The sequence below is a fragment of the Typopeltis vanoorti genome, chromosome 20, assembly GCF_054136105.1.
Source record: "Typopeltis vanoorti isolate ZY-2024b chromosome 20, IOZ_Tvanoo_1.0, whole genome shotgun sequence".
NCBI classification, from domain to species: Eukaryota; Metazoa; Arthropoda; class Arachnida; order Uropygi; family Thelyphonidae; genus Typopeltis; species Typopeltis vanoorti.
In genome coordinates this window covers 3,363,977-3,378,972 of record NC_143568.1, presented here as the reverse complement: position 1 = coordinate 3,378,972, position 14,996 = coordinate 3,363,977, and the positions used below count along the sequence as shown (strand labels likewise).

At 36.9% G+C, this 14,996-nt stretch overlaps 1 protein-coding gene across 2 annotated transcripts in view; it reads right to left on the bottom strand.

Moving 5' to 3' along the window:
- The window catches only part of LOC150095196 (uncharacterized protein ZK1073.1-like), a 347,623-nt gene that overhangs the window by 175,264 nt on the left and 157,363 nt on the right, over positions 1 to 14,996 (bottom strand). For both annotated transcript variants that reach the window (XM_090410330.1, XM_090410331.1), the window contains exon 8: positions 2,395 to 2,472. In XM_090410330.1, coding sequence (XP_090266456.1) covers positions 2,395 to 2,472 — 78 coding nt within the window. The remainder of the gene's footprint in view (positions 1 to 2,394; positions 2,473 to 14,996) is intronic.

Here is a 14,996-nt window from a genome sequence, read left to right as displayed (position 1 = left end):
GCCACATACTGACTACCGTGCTCAGATTTGGTCACCTAGTTTTCATTGTGATGTGGAAACATTCGTGAAGGTCCAAAGACAAATAACCAAAGTGATATCAGGATTCTGGAGTGTTAGTTATGAAAAGCATTTGAGAGAATGTGGATTACAGAAGTTGGTGGATAGGAGAAAAAGAGGAGATATGATTAGAGACCTTCAAATTAGTGAAGGGATTCTATCAGATTAATACAGAAGGAATTATAAAAAGGGTAGATGTTAAGATGGGAAGAACAAGAGACCATTCCTGGAAGTTGTATAAAGATGTGGTGAAGAATGGTGTGAAGAGTAGATTTTTTTATGTGGAGAGATGTTAGTGAGTGGAATGCATTACCTGAGTGCATTGTGAATGTAGGTAATATAAATAAATTCAAAGCTCATGATAAACATATTGCTGGTTCAGTGGGCCTCCCATGATGAGTCTGTTGACTCAATGGAGTTTATCCAAAATAATAATAATAATAATCCTTGCTCTCTGCCTCATCTCATCACTGTCATACCTGGCCAACACACTGACTACATATTTATCATGGTATTATCTTTTATTGTTCTCAACAACCTCCTGATATTCAATCATACATTCTCCTTATTCTTGGTCAAGCCATTTGTTCCTACTACCACTACTAACTCCTTTGCTCACTTACTCATATCCAAGGCCTCAATCACTCTTCATTTTACCTTCCTATCTTTTCCTTGTGCATCTTCCCACAACTAACTAATAACCAAGTCCCTATATACAATGCCACCGGCAAGTCTTTCATTACCTCTTTCATGCCAACATCATTCACTCCTGTCTTCTTCACTCTTCAACACATCTACAATTCTCTTCATTTCACTACATTTTATCTTTTACCTCATCTTCACCAACTCAGCTTTCAAATCTTGCATCTTTTTTTTGCTATCATTCACTCTCACTATCTTATAATCAATCACAAGTTTATTTGCTGTCAATCCCACTTGCCATTTTACTGTTATTGCACTCTATTTTTCAACATCATTATCGCAACCTTTATCATTAATTGAACTCTTTTCCTTGCTATCACTTCCACCCACTTCCTGAACATTCACACAATCTTTAACTACTGTTTCAGTTATGACACCATGTTTTCCTACTCATTTAAACAAGCCTCACAGTTCATCAGAATATTGTACTTTCTACATATCAGACTCTTCTTTCTCTTATTCAGCCTTTCCACATGAACATCTGTGATATCTTCCCATGTATACATAATACATTTATGGTACCAAACCATTTTTTGAAAAATCCATGCTATTTATTTTACTTGATTTTGAATGCAGACCTACACAACAATCTGTCTTTCACTACCATATTGTATCAGAGCACTAACAATAAACAATAAATATAAAGTAATATCACCTTAGAAATTTAACCAAACACTATGTTCCACACTCAAATATCTTACAGTAATAATCAATCTATAAATTAGACAGTAACACAACACATTAAATATAAAATTCGCTTATCGCAGCCTACACAAAAACCAATGAGTCACATTATTATTATTATTCCTGATACCTCCAAGGAGTCTGAAGACTCATTGCGGGAGGACACCCACAACTGTCTCAACCACTACACCGAACCTCTACTACGAATCATCTCCATCAATGCCATCTACCGCCCACCCCCAACATCACCACAACTAGTATTTTTTTGTCTGTAAATTGCGTGTGTTCTGAAGGGCTGATTTGTCTGTATGCGGGATGAAAAACCCGAGTTTCCGGGAGAAAAAACCCTGCTACCTCCGTATGAGATCGGCTAACTCTCATAAGAACATATTATTCTTTCAAGTTCTTCTCCACAGTATACACTAGCTGTACAGTTTTTTTTAGGCAATTTTAAATGTTTCATTTTAATTTTTAAATACTGACATAAATTTTGAAGTATCTCTGTAGTGCAGTCAGCAGCACCAGTTATTCTTTGGTCGGAAGGACTTATATTTGAATCCTATCCCAAAAGTATAAAGAACATTGATAAACATTTTTTTAACCTTTATAATCCATTCCCTTATAAACCTATCCCTCTATGAAGCAGACAACTCAGATAATGCATGTATTGATAAATTAACAAACTAATGAGGTAAGACTGACTGGTCCATTATCAAAATTATGTTTATGAAAAACAACATTATTGGTTATAGTGAGCTACTGGGTCTAAACAAAGATGTGATGAGAATAACCTTGTACACATAATATGGCATAAGTTTGAAAGTAATGTGCAGAAAATCATCACAAATATTTAAACAAGTTACAAACTTAATGAATAGTTCCAATGAATTATATGTCTTATTTAATACATGAGTCCAATATGAATTAAAACAGCACATGTAAGTCACTTACCATTCCAAATTTATGAAATACTAAATATTCTTCAGCAGTTGGATTCATTCCTACTGATTGTAATCTCCAGTTGATTATCTATATTAAGAGCAAATATTCTTAATTATTGTTGAATTCTGTAATTATATAATTTAAATATTCAAAAAATTAACTCTAGAAGAATGTGCTGAAAAAAAAATTTTTGAACTATAAAAGCATAATGAAACATAACTGGTAATCACTTATTGCCACACAACAGTACCTTGTTGCCCGTGGTTAGCCAAGTGGCTATGCACATCACAACCATATGCCTGGGAAAAGAGTGTCCTGGGTTAGATCTCATCACCAACGTGAGGAGCTTAAGGATCTTTCTCAGACATAGCCAAGTTAGCCAGTCTTGGGCGTGGACAGCAGGGTTTTTTCCTACCAGTTTATCTGGGGTTTTTCCTCCCACAAGCAGGTAAACTGGACCCATAAACACACACGGATTACAGTCAGGAATACTTATTCCTGACTGTAATCATCAGCTATGCCGGTCCCAAGCCCAGATAAAATTAGGGAGAACTGAGATGGTGCTGTACCTTCCCATAAAAAGAGACTCGTGGCCACTGTCATCATACGCTAAATAAATAGTACCTTGTTTAGAGGCTGATATGAAGCAACTATCTCAAGAGCAACATTCTGATTAATCTTTCTATTTCATCTGATGGTATAAATGACCTCAACATCATGCATCCTCTGAGTGCCTCTGTTACAAAGCTATTGCAACATTTGCCTTACAGTCCTGGAAAGTCCTGGTTTAAATTCAGTTTAGGATGTGAGGTAACTTCATAAGAGATTTCCAAATCTCTTATAAAGAGTTTGCAGATCTCATGTGGAGATGGTGAAGTTATTCCTCCTTGAAACTTACTTGTTTTCATCTAGAAAACTAGCCAGAGAACACATGCACCTGACAGACACAATACACTGCCTCATAGCCTTAGCTGCTTCAGCCACTTTTGTAAATGACCAGCATTCCTTCCATTTTTGAGGATGCACCTTAAAAAAAAAAAATTCCAAAGACTGCTCACAAAATGAGCCAAACTAAGTCAATTTTCAAATGAATGCGAGTCACTGTTGGGGAAAAAAAATATATATATATATATATATATATTCATATTCATATATATATATATTCATATTCATATATATATATGCTTTGTTGTATCTGATTAAACATCTGAAAAGGTAAAAATTGCTTCAGATTTAAACAATAAACAGCCAATAGAATAAGTTTTTAATATGAGAGATACTGAATTTTACCAGTTCATAATGCTCAAAATGGGGGGGGGGGAGCTAGCTTATAAGGTAAAGAAAGGTTTGAAATATAAATGGGGTTGCTCATTATTATTACATGACGCCTTCATAGAATCTGAGAACTCACTGAAGGAGGCCACATCTTTTGCCTTGTGCTACCTAGATTGATTATGCAAGATCTTCACTATCAAAAAAAAGCTCATCAAATTGCATCTTGAAGTCTCTACTCTTTCGACACTTACTACACTCAGACAATGCATTCCAATGTCTACACTTTCCAAAGAGATAACCTACCAATAACTTCCTTATTCATAATCTCCTTATGCAACTTTCAGAAGGGAATCTCCTGTTCTGTCCCATCCTGTCTCTTTCCAATTTATAAAAATACATTCTCAATCAATCTGGCACAAACTTCTCACTGACACATCTCATTCATTATTCACCCTCTTCATTCTATCCACCAGATTATGCAGATGGAATTACTGAATTCACCTTCATATTTAACATTTCAAAGATATGACAGCATCTTAATCCCTCTGGATCCTTTCCAAAATCGCTGTATCTCCCATAAAACCAGGCAAGGTTGGCCGAGTGGTTAGCATATCCGCTCTCCAGCCAAAAGGCTGTGGGTTTGAATCCCGCCATGGGCATGGATGTCTGGAAATGCTGGTGGGTGGTAGATGGCATTGGTGTAGTTTGTGGAGACAGTGAATTGTAGAGTAGGTGCCCTCCCTTGATGAGTCTTTGGACTTTGAGTTGTCAAATAATAATAATAATAATAACAACTAAATCTGTCCTGATGAAGAATTTGTACAGGGAACAAGAACAATAACCTCTGTGTTATTGTTCTTGTGTTATATATTAACATCAGTGTTTTCAACACAGCTACAGTACAAATCATCTGATGCATATGCTTCATAAGCTCTGTCAATGCAATACATAGTTCATAATTTCATTTCAATCCAAAGCACATAACTTTATATTTTGCAACATTACCTGACAATCATTATCCTTTGCCTGAACTATCACTGTTTAAATTATCCTGCACATCACATTTAATAGTTACTGCCCTTCCAAAATTGGTTTCCTCAGAAATAAAGGGGCTGAGTTTGTAGCATTGATCGAATCAGTATGCCCAAAGATAATTGGCATAAGTGAAACTTGGTTGAATGAGAATGATATACTGTGACTTGAGATGGTAGGATATAGAATTTTAAAAAAGGACAGGAAGATGAAGAGAGGAAGGAGTATTGTTAATAGTAGCAGAGGAATTGTGTCATTCGGTGGAAAATAGTAGTATGTGTGAAGATTTTGAAACTGTTTGATGTGAATTTGAGATCAAATAGAATAGGATATCTAATACAATGCTACTAAAGGTCAAAGAATGTGGAGAGTACCAAATGTGAAATGTTTAGACATATTAATTGGGCAAGTTAAAGGACGATGATCCTAATGAGAGATTTTAATGATAGGAATGTGGATTAGAAAATAGGGATAACTATAAAGCAGCATGTCATGAAAACAACACATGGTTTATTGGTTTTGGTGATATCTTCACAGGATGTGGTTGTGAATGAGGTATCAACACTGCCACCTGTTGGTGAAAGTGATCATGAGGTACTGTTTTAAGAAGGTAGTCAAACAATAAAAATTATCAAGAAGGTTGATATGTGGAACTATAAGGTTTTGTGATTATGAGAAGCTCCACTAGCATCAATATACTGAGTTGATGAATTCTGTAGAAAAGATGCTGACAGTGGATGGGAAATGATAAGGTAGTATCTAACACAAGGAATGCATAACTGCATACTAAGATTAAGTGAATAATAGAGTAGTAAATGAGATGGATGAACAATGAAATCGAGCAAGCAGTGTTACAAAAGAAGTTATAGAGTGAGAACAAGACATATGACAGTGTTTGCAGCATACAGATGCATGACGAATATAAACTGCAGGCAAGAAAAGTGACAAGCATGGTTAAAAAAGAAAAAGTAGAATATGAAAGGAGATTGGCCAGTCAGGTCATAGCTAATCCAACAGAATTTTTCTGCTATGTGGCAAGCAAGAAGGAAAATAATTATGGCAGGTCAACACTGGTGGATAGTTATGTCAGAGTAATAGCAAATAATATAGTGGAATTATTTAATGAATAATTATTCATTATAATTATAATTCATTAGTGTAATGAAATATTATTCAATATGAATTATAATTCATTAGTGTATATCATAGTGGTGTGAATGATGCTGTGCAAAATGTAGAAGGGTGGGGGGAGCAAGGATTAGGAGAATTAAAAGTGAAAGATTCAGAGGTATATCAAGTGTTGCTTGGATTAGATGCTAAGAAGGCTGTGGGAATGGATGACATATCACCACACAATTTTCAAGAATGTGCAAAAGAGCTAGCGATATCCTTGTCCTGGTTATTTAATGAAAGTCATGCAGTGCAGTGGGGAAGGGTCATAAGAAGTGGAAAGAAGGCAAAATAATACCTTTTTATAAGCATGGTTCTAGGACAGAAGTTTCAAAATATACACTAGTCTGTATACCTGCAGTTGCAATTGCAGTGTTGGAAAAATTGGGTAGATCTATAAATAGAATACAGGTTAATGGACATAAGATTTGCTATGCTGGTCAGCATGGATCTGTGAAGGGTAGATGTTATTTTAGTTATGTTATGGTTATGTTTTACGATAAGGTGACAAATGTGTTGGATAAGGGAGATTCATATAGAGTGACTTTTGTAGACTTTGCAAAGGCATTTGATAGATTACCATATGACAGATGGGTGTATAAGCTACAGAAGATGGGATTAGATAGATCGAACATTGGCTTCCTGAAAGATACCAGCAAGTTGTGTAAGATGGAGCAGTCTCTCAGAAAAGGAAGGTGACTGACCAGTGGCATCCCTAAGTATCCTGTTCTTGGGTCCCCACTGTTTAAATTGTTTGTCAATAATATTTCATGTGGATTAACTAAGGATCTTCAAATGTGTGCCAATGATGCAAAATTAGGTAGAATTATCAGGAGTAGTGCTGATAATGGAATTTGTCTTTCGACAACTAAGTAATCGTGTTTATAACCATCACTGACTTTGTACATGCACTACCACTTTTGTGTCATTCCAGATGCAATAATGTAAAGGGCTATAGTTATGGGATTTAGCTGGACACAGATAAGGACTTTCTTGATCAAGGTTTGGATAGTGATGTCTTAGATAACTGGAATGATCATAGAAAAAATGCAGGGAACCGGTATCTCAGCCTTGTTTACGTGCACAATGAACTCAGATTATTTCATTTGGAAAGGAAAATTCTACAAACAAATATAGGGAACAGCCATGGAAGTCTATTTCCCCCCCCCCCCCCATCCCAGCAAACTACTTCATCGTAACCTTCGGTTCAGTGTAGTGGTTGAGACAGTTGTAGGTGTCCTCCCGCGATGAGTCTTCTGACTCCTTGGAGTATCACGAATAATAATAATAATAATAATAATAATAATAATAACCTTTGAAAATGACCTTTTAACCCTACACAAACCTACAGTTTGGTTATATTATGATGTAGTGTTCTACACTTGGCCAAATGGCTCTGAGGTGCAACACTTTCCTAACACATCTTAATACCCAGTACCCCAGGATACAATTCACCTTGGAGGAAAAAAAATCTCCCCTTCCTAGACACCTTAATTACACCCCAACCTGATTGGATCCTTGGCATTCTCAAGTTTACAACCCTTTCCCCACAGACAGGCGGATATATCCACCACCAGCCCCCCCCCCCACACACACCCCTCCCAACAGTATGGCAACTCGTATATGTAAATATTAAATATGACTTCTCCATTATTTTTGCCTTACTATCACTACTTCTGGATCTGGCTTACACTGACGAGACCTCAATAAAGGTCGAAACCGGTCTGGGTAGTGGCCTTTCCCTTAATGCATAGCATTATACATGTCCACAAGGAAATGTGCTTTGCATTATGGGAGATACTAAGACAAGGAGTGATGAGAGCTTGTTCCACCTTTGCTACGAGCTGCTTCAGTCCTGAAGATACTTCAGGAGCAAACTTTGTTTGCTTACACTTGGATAAAGGATTAAACTAAAATTTATTATAGTCTAACCAAGTGGAAAATAAACTTCCAACATCTTTCTCTAAATTCAGAGTAATTTAATAATAAGGTGGTACACCTTTTGGCAACTCGTATAAGTAAATATGAACTCTCAACTGCTTCTGCCTTCACCACTTCTGTGTCTGGCTCCCACTGACGAGACCTCAATAAAAGTCGAAACCGGTCTGGGTAGTGGCCCTTCCCTTAATGCATAGCATTGTACATGTCTGCAAGGAGATGTGCTTTGCATTATGGGAGATACTAAGACAAGGAGTGATGAGAGCTTGGCCCAACTTTGCTATGAGTTGCCTCAGTCCTAAAGATACTTCAGGATCAAACTTTGTTTGCTTACACTTGGATAAAGGATTAAACTAAATTTATTATAGTCTAACCAAGTGGAAAATAAACTTCCCTCAACAACTTATGTCTTAATCATATCCCCCTCTTCTATTCACAAGGCTCTATAAGTTGCATTCTCTCAATCTCTCCTCATATCTGACATTCCATAGACATGACACTAACTTAGTACACCTTTTTTAGACCCTCTCCAATACATCCTCATCCCCCTAAAAAAAACAGGCAACACTATGAACAGTAGTCCATACATGGCCTGTTCAAACCTTATGCAAGCATTTTTGAGGTCTCATTATTCAGATCTAGACCCAGGAAGATACCCAAGTTAAATCACTGCAGATATCATATATTCCATATAAAAATAGTATTGTATAATAATAAAAATTATATGTATGTATGAAGTATAATAAAAATTGTATATTGCCATGTTAATGAAATTCTCTGAATCAGAAACTGGAAAGTTTTTTGACTTGGTTATGTAAAAATCTCAAATGTTATGTTAGTTTTTTTGCAATTTTTGTATGTTTGGTGAGAATTTTATTTAATGAGAAATAATTTTTTTTTTTAAATACGATAAGATAATCTAAAAGTTATATCTGCCATTACTAAATGACAGATATATCTATCATTTATGATCTGTCATTTAGTAATGCAGCTATATGGTTAGTATTATCGGAGTAGCCATGTGGTTAACCAGTAGCGAGATAAAATAATTTAATTGTAGTTATAAGTAGTAAACTTGCTTATCATATATTGTAATCCTTAAGGAATAGTACAAAAATGTTGTATGTATATCATTTCTAAGCTTTTGTTACAATAGTATTCATATGTTAGTATTGCTGTGTAATGTAAGTGCTGTAGCAATGGTAGCCTGTAATCACTCAAGTTTTTCTTGAATCTCAACAAAGGACATGCGCAATAGTTGTTTTTTAGAACAGCTGTCATTTGGTAAGAGGAATGCTAGAAAGTAGAGCCAAAGGGGTTTCATAAACTACTGAGTTAAGTTCTCAAATCTTATAAAAATTTTTATATGCATTTTGAATTACTTTCCAAGGATACGGAACTGTGAAGCTAATAATTGAAGTACAGTGTGATATATTGAGCCTTTGAAAATATTTGAACATGAAACATGAAAATGAACACATGAAAATATTTTGTGCTCAACTAAAGGCAAGTGATATATATTCCAATGAGCAATTTGGAATCTGCAGTGAAAGAAAGAAAGAAATGGAAATGCATCTGATTAGTAGGACAATCACAAACATTCATGCTCTTGGTGAGATTTGAACTGCAGCCTCTTGGCTGAAGAGCAGATACGCTAACCAATCAGCCAACCAAGCTGGCTATAGGGAGGTTATTGTTCCTCTTTATAAGAATATAATTCAGCCACATCTTGAGTACTGTGCACAGATTTGGTTGCCTGGGCTTCTTAGGGTGCAGGGAGTGGAGAGGATTTAGGGATGAGCAACTAAAGTGGCGATAGGTCTGTGGAATGCTCTCTATGAGGGAAAGTTGAAGGTGTTTGGGTTACAAAGTTTAGCTGATAGGCAAAACAGAGAAGACATGATAGAAACTTAAGTTATTTTATAAGATCAACACAAAGTACAAATTTCCTTTGTGTCAGTTTTTCCTTTTTCCTTCACCTCTAGAAGTTGTGTGAGAGTAGTTAGCAGGATGTTTTGCTTGGAGAATGAGTGGAATGGACTGCCAGAAATAGTTGAGTCATACCAATCCTTAAACGAATGCATTTAAGAAGTATAATAGGTATTGTGTATATAAAGATTATTGCGAGTCTCTTGCAATGAGTCTTCTGATTCCAAGAGATACTTGAGTACTATAGTAATCATAGTAACAGCAATTCTTGGGTAACCCTTGCAACATTTGCTGTGTGTCCCCTGAACTTCAGTTCCCTATCCACCAAGATTCCCAGATCTCTTGCCTCCTGAAGTAAATTTTCTCTAATGTTGTAAACTTCATTCCATCTTCTGTGGCCAAAGTTCATAACTTGACTAGTCTTGTAAACAAGCTACCAAATAACTATTCATTCCTATCCTGCTTAATTTTAAAAGTAGCTTATCATGTGGTACTCAATCAAATGGCTTTAGCAAAATCCAAATAATCACTTCATAAGCATCTCCCCAGTCCAATACACTAGTCACCCTATTATAAAACTTAACCAAGTTACAAAAGCATGCTATTCTCACAATAGATTTCCATTCTCATCAATCTAGGCTTATATTTTGTATCTCTAACCAGCATCTCTAACACTTTCACTACTATACTTGATATACATACTGGCTTACTAGTTTGACACTACTGAACTTGGTAGGTTTAAACCTACCATTATTGACACAATGCCTATCATATCCCATCTTATTCACTGATAAAGCACTTGTAACCATCTTTGGCAACTCATTCCAATCATTTACTGCTTTCCAAGCAAAAAATCTAGTCCTTACATCTTTTGCTAATATTCAAATAGCAATTAAAGGAACAGGAATTTTTTTTTTTTTTAATCAACTATCATAAAATTTTTGGCCGCTAGAGGGCTATATGGTGTGTAGTGTATGTAGAGTGCTCCTGAAAAGATAAGTATTATTTTAAGTAATAATTGGTAAATTTGCTCGAATCTTATGTAGTATTGTTTACTTTTCATATCTTAGCATGTTTGTGTAATTTTTGTGTGTTTTCGTAGTTATTTCAGTTAGTAATTCGATAGATACAACTGATAGCGTGCACATGGCACCAATAAGAAGGAAAACAATGGCGTCCAGATCACTATCTTTATTCAAAAATTTTAATATATAAAGGAGTTTATTCAATGCACAGTTTGTGAGATGTATGCTTTGAGGAGAGCAATTGGAGTCTGGTTAGACAATGATAGTGTAGTGAATGTGAGCATAAAGTGTAAGGAAAGTGAGGATTTAAAGTATGTTTCAGGTTGTGAGAGCGATATGTTGAAAGTCAGAATGTAGAAAATAGTGATATGAGAGGTATGAATAGTGATATTTGCGAGGTAGTACCAGATAATAAAAATGATGAAATAGATGCAATGAGTGAGATCGCATGGTTACGCGGAGCAATACATAGGGCGAATCGGCAGCTGGAGCATTTGCAAAAATGTTTACCAAGCGTACCAACTAATAAACGGCAAAAGTATGATGCGAAAAATAAGAGTATGATCGTGAGTGTAAACAAAATGAAAGAGAGAGCATTGTATAGAGATTCTTTAGTAAGAGGTGTGATTGATGAGAGTTTGACAAAATCATACCAACATGGTGCAAACATTAAGGATGTAAGTGAGTCTATTAGAATGCAAAAGCAGAGGGTGAAAGAATTGACAGTAGTAGCAGGAATGAATGATTTGAAAGGAGACAAAATGGCTATGAGAGAGGACTTGAAGGAATTACTTGAGGTAGCAAAAGAGAAGAGTGAGAGCGTTAGGATGGTGAGTCTGTTTCTAACGGTATGACAGTGAAGAGTATAGAAGGAGGGCCATAATTGCTAATGACTTTATGCGTGGTTTATGCAGGAGGAGTGGTGTGGAATTTCTGGACGTGTGGAGTGAGTTTGATGGGCGAAAGGATTTATATAAGATGGATGGTTTGCATTTGAATGGATTTGGTGTATGGAGACTTGAAAAGATGTTGTTGAATGAAGTGGAAGTGGATGTGTAGAATCAGGGAAACTAGAGTTATTAAGGGGGGGGGGAGTAGATATGCAGACATTAGGGAGACAGTTGAGTGTATGAATGTGTGTAATATGCCCGAGCAAGTATGAAGGACAACAAATCAGAATGGGATAGTTAGTATAAGGCATCAAAATAGGGATGGGACAAATGGGCTTCTGCAATTCATGTATACTAATGCCAGAAGTATTAGGAACAAGAAGGAAGAATTTTTGGCCTTGGTTGGCACTTCCAGGCCACAGGTCATATGCATTAGTGAAGCATGCCTGACAGAAGATGATATAGCAAGTGGGATAGAATGTGAGGGGTATGGTGTGTTCAGGAGTGACAGGGAGAATAAAATAGGGCGAGGAGTGTTATTGATGATAGCTGATGAGCTACAGCCAAGGAGAATAGAAGTTGAACTACAGGATAGAGAAAAGAGAACATTTGAGGCTATTTGGTGTGAGATTGAGGCTAGTGGAACAAAATATACAATGTGCTGCTATAGACCAGGTGATGGAATAGATGGTGGAGATAGTATACATAAGCAAATAGAAGAAATGAATGGAAGGAGGGTAATTATTATGGGAGATATCAACTAAGGTAACACTGATTGGAAGGAGGAGAGGACACATGGGAGGAAGGAAGTGGATTTTATGCAGTTATTAAGGGATATTTCCTGTAATGGAAAACACTAGGGGTTTGAGAGTGCTTGACCTAGTAATTGCATATGAGTAACTGTCATGAATATGACCATGTTGCCACCAATTGGTGATCATAAGGTCTTGACCTGGGAGCCTGATAAATGTGTAGAATTTTCAATTGAGATGGGGTAAATGTGTAAGTACTGGGCTGGTAAGTATGACAAGCTTAGGAAATTGCTTGGTTCAATGCCATGGCATGTAAAACTGTAACGGCTGGATGTTGTTAGTGTATGGGAGGTGGTTAAGGAGCATTTGCAAGAGGTAATGGCTGACTGTATACCTAGCGTCCGAATAGTAAATCAAGTAGCAGTTAAATGGATGAATAACACCATTAAGCTTGAGCTGCAAAAAAAGAAACAACTCTGGAGGGAATTTAAAGAGAAAGGTAACCTGCAGGCACATGAACGGTATAAAGCACAGGTCATAAGGATAACGAGTGTGGTAAGAAAAGCAAAGGCGGATTATGAAAGGGAATTAGCCATGCAAGCTAAAGAGGATCCCAAATAGTTTTTTCGATATGCTACAAGTAAAAGAAAAAATGTATAAGGCAGAATGATTTTATGGAATGCCGATAGTAGGGAGGTAACTGAATCAGTTGATATAGTTGAATTACTGAGCGAGCACTTTGCAAGAGTATATCATCCAGGTGGTGACATTGCAAGAATTAAAGAACCAACAGATTATATGGGAATCGTGGTGAATGAAGTGGAGGTGAATAGTCTATTACAAAACCTCAATGTCAATACATCTGTGGGATTGGATGGTATACCAGCTAGTGTCGTATGTGAAGCGGATAAAGAAATTCAGTGCCCTTGACCATTTTGTTTAATTTGACTCTCGGGTTTGGGTTAGTCCCAAGGGGGTGGAAAGAGGGGAAAATAGTTCCACTGCATAAAGGAGGCTCCAAGACTGCTGTTGTAAATTACCAACCGATCAGCATATCAGGAATCGTTGTCACGGTCTTGGAGAAAATAGTCAAGAGGAAAATACAGGATTGGATAGATGAAAATGGAATACTGTATGGGGGGGATAGCATGGTTTTGTGAAGGGTAGATCATACCTCAGTAACTTGCTCACATTTTATAACACAGAGACGGCTGAACTGGATAAGGGTAATGGGTTTTTACAGTGATTCTAGTGGACCTTGCTATGGCCTTTGACAGGATACCACATGGAATTCTAATCAGTAAACTGCACCATATGGGGATGGATATAGGGTTGGTGAGATTGATAGGAGGGTGGTTGATGGAGAGATATCAGAGATTGGTTTATTCAGGAGTAGAGTCCAAAAGACGGCCTGTGACTAGCAGTGTGCTGTAGGGTTCTGTTCTTGGACCACTACCATTTCATTTATTCATTAACGATACAGGAAAGGATCTGAGAGGAACATTTCATTTGTTTGCTGATGATGCAAAGTTGGGTAGAGCAATAGTGAGTGCACAGGATGTCAAAATTTTGCTGGATGATTTGGATAGTTTGGAGGACTGGGCTAAGGAGAATGATGTCAATTTAATGTGGCAAAATGTAAGGTTATGCATTTTGGGGTGAAAAGATTGGCAGCAGTATATCACATTGGTGGAACTGTGCTCCAGGAGATTGACAAGGCCAGGGACTTGGGAGTGTTGGTGGACAGGGAGTTGAAGTTTAGAGGACACATCACAAAAGTGGCTAAATCGGCTCCTCTGGTTGCTGAAAAATACTTTAACAAGCAGAGACAAACAGGTTATTGTTCCTATGTATCGAGCCTTTGACATCTAGGTTACTGTGCCCAGATATGGGTTCCAGGGTTTCTTCTTGATGGGGGAGGAGGTAGACGGGATCCAGAGAAGAGTGACCAAGATGATAGCAGGTCTATGGAATGAACCTTACGAGAACAGGTTGCAGATTTGTGGGTTGCATAAATTTGTTGCAGAAAAAGAGATAGGAAGAAAAGGGATGATATGATTGAGACATTCAAATTACTGAAAGGTTTCTATAGGATTAATTCAGAGGATATTTTTGAGAACAGGACCGGTGGTGGAGGACTAGGGGCCATCCATGGAAGCTGGGCAAGAGTGTTAGAGCTAGGTTTTTTACTTGGAGATTGGTGAATGAGTGGAATAAGCTTCCAGAGTCTGTTGTGGGTACCATGACTGTAAATGAGCTCAAGGCAAGTATGATAGATACTGTTCGAATGTCGAATAGTTGTTCTTGACATGATGTTAGGGCCTCCCTCGATGAGTCTATGGACTCCTTGGAGTTGCCCATAATAATAATAATAATAATAATAATAATAAATTCATATCCATACTCATAGCATATTTAAATAACTAAATTTGAAACTTAAGTTTTAGTAAATCAACCATGGATTTAGTGGACTATGGATTTGATTTTTTTTTTTTTTGTATTTTTTTAATTTATTTTTTCATAACTCAGAAACTTTGCTCTGAAGATCAAACATGGAACTTTCTCAAGCCACTTCATAGCTCCAAGCATTGCAATGGTCT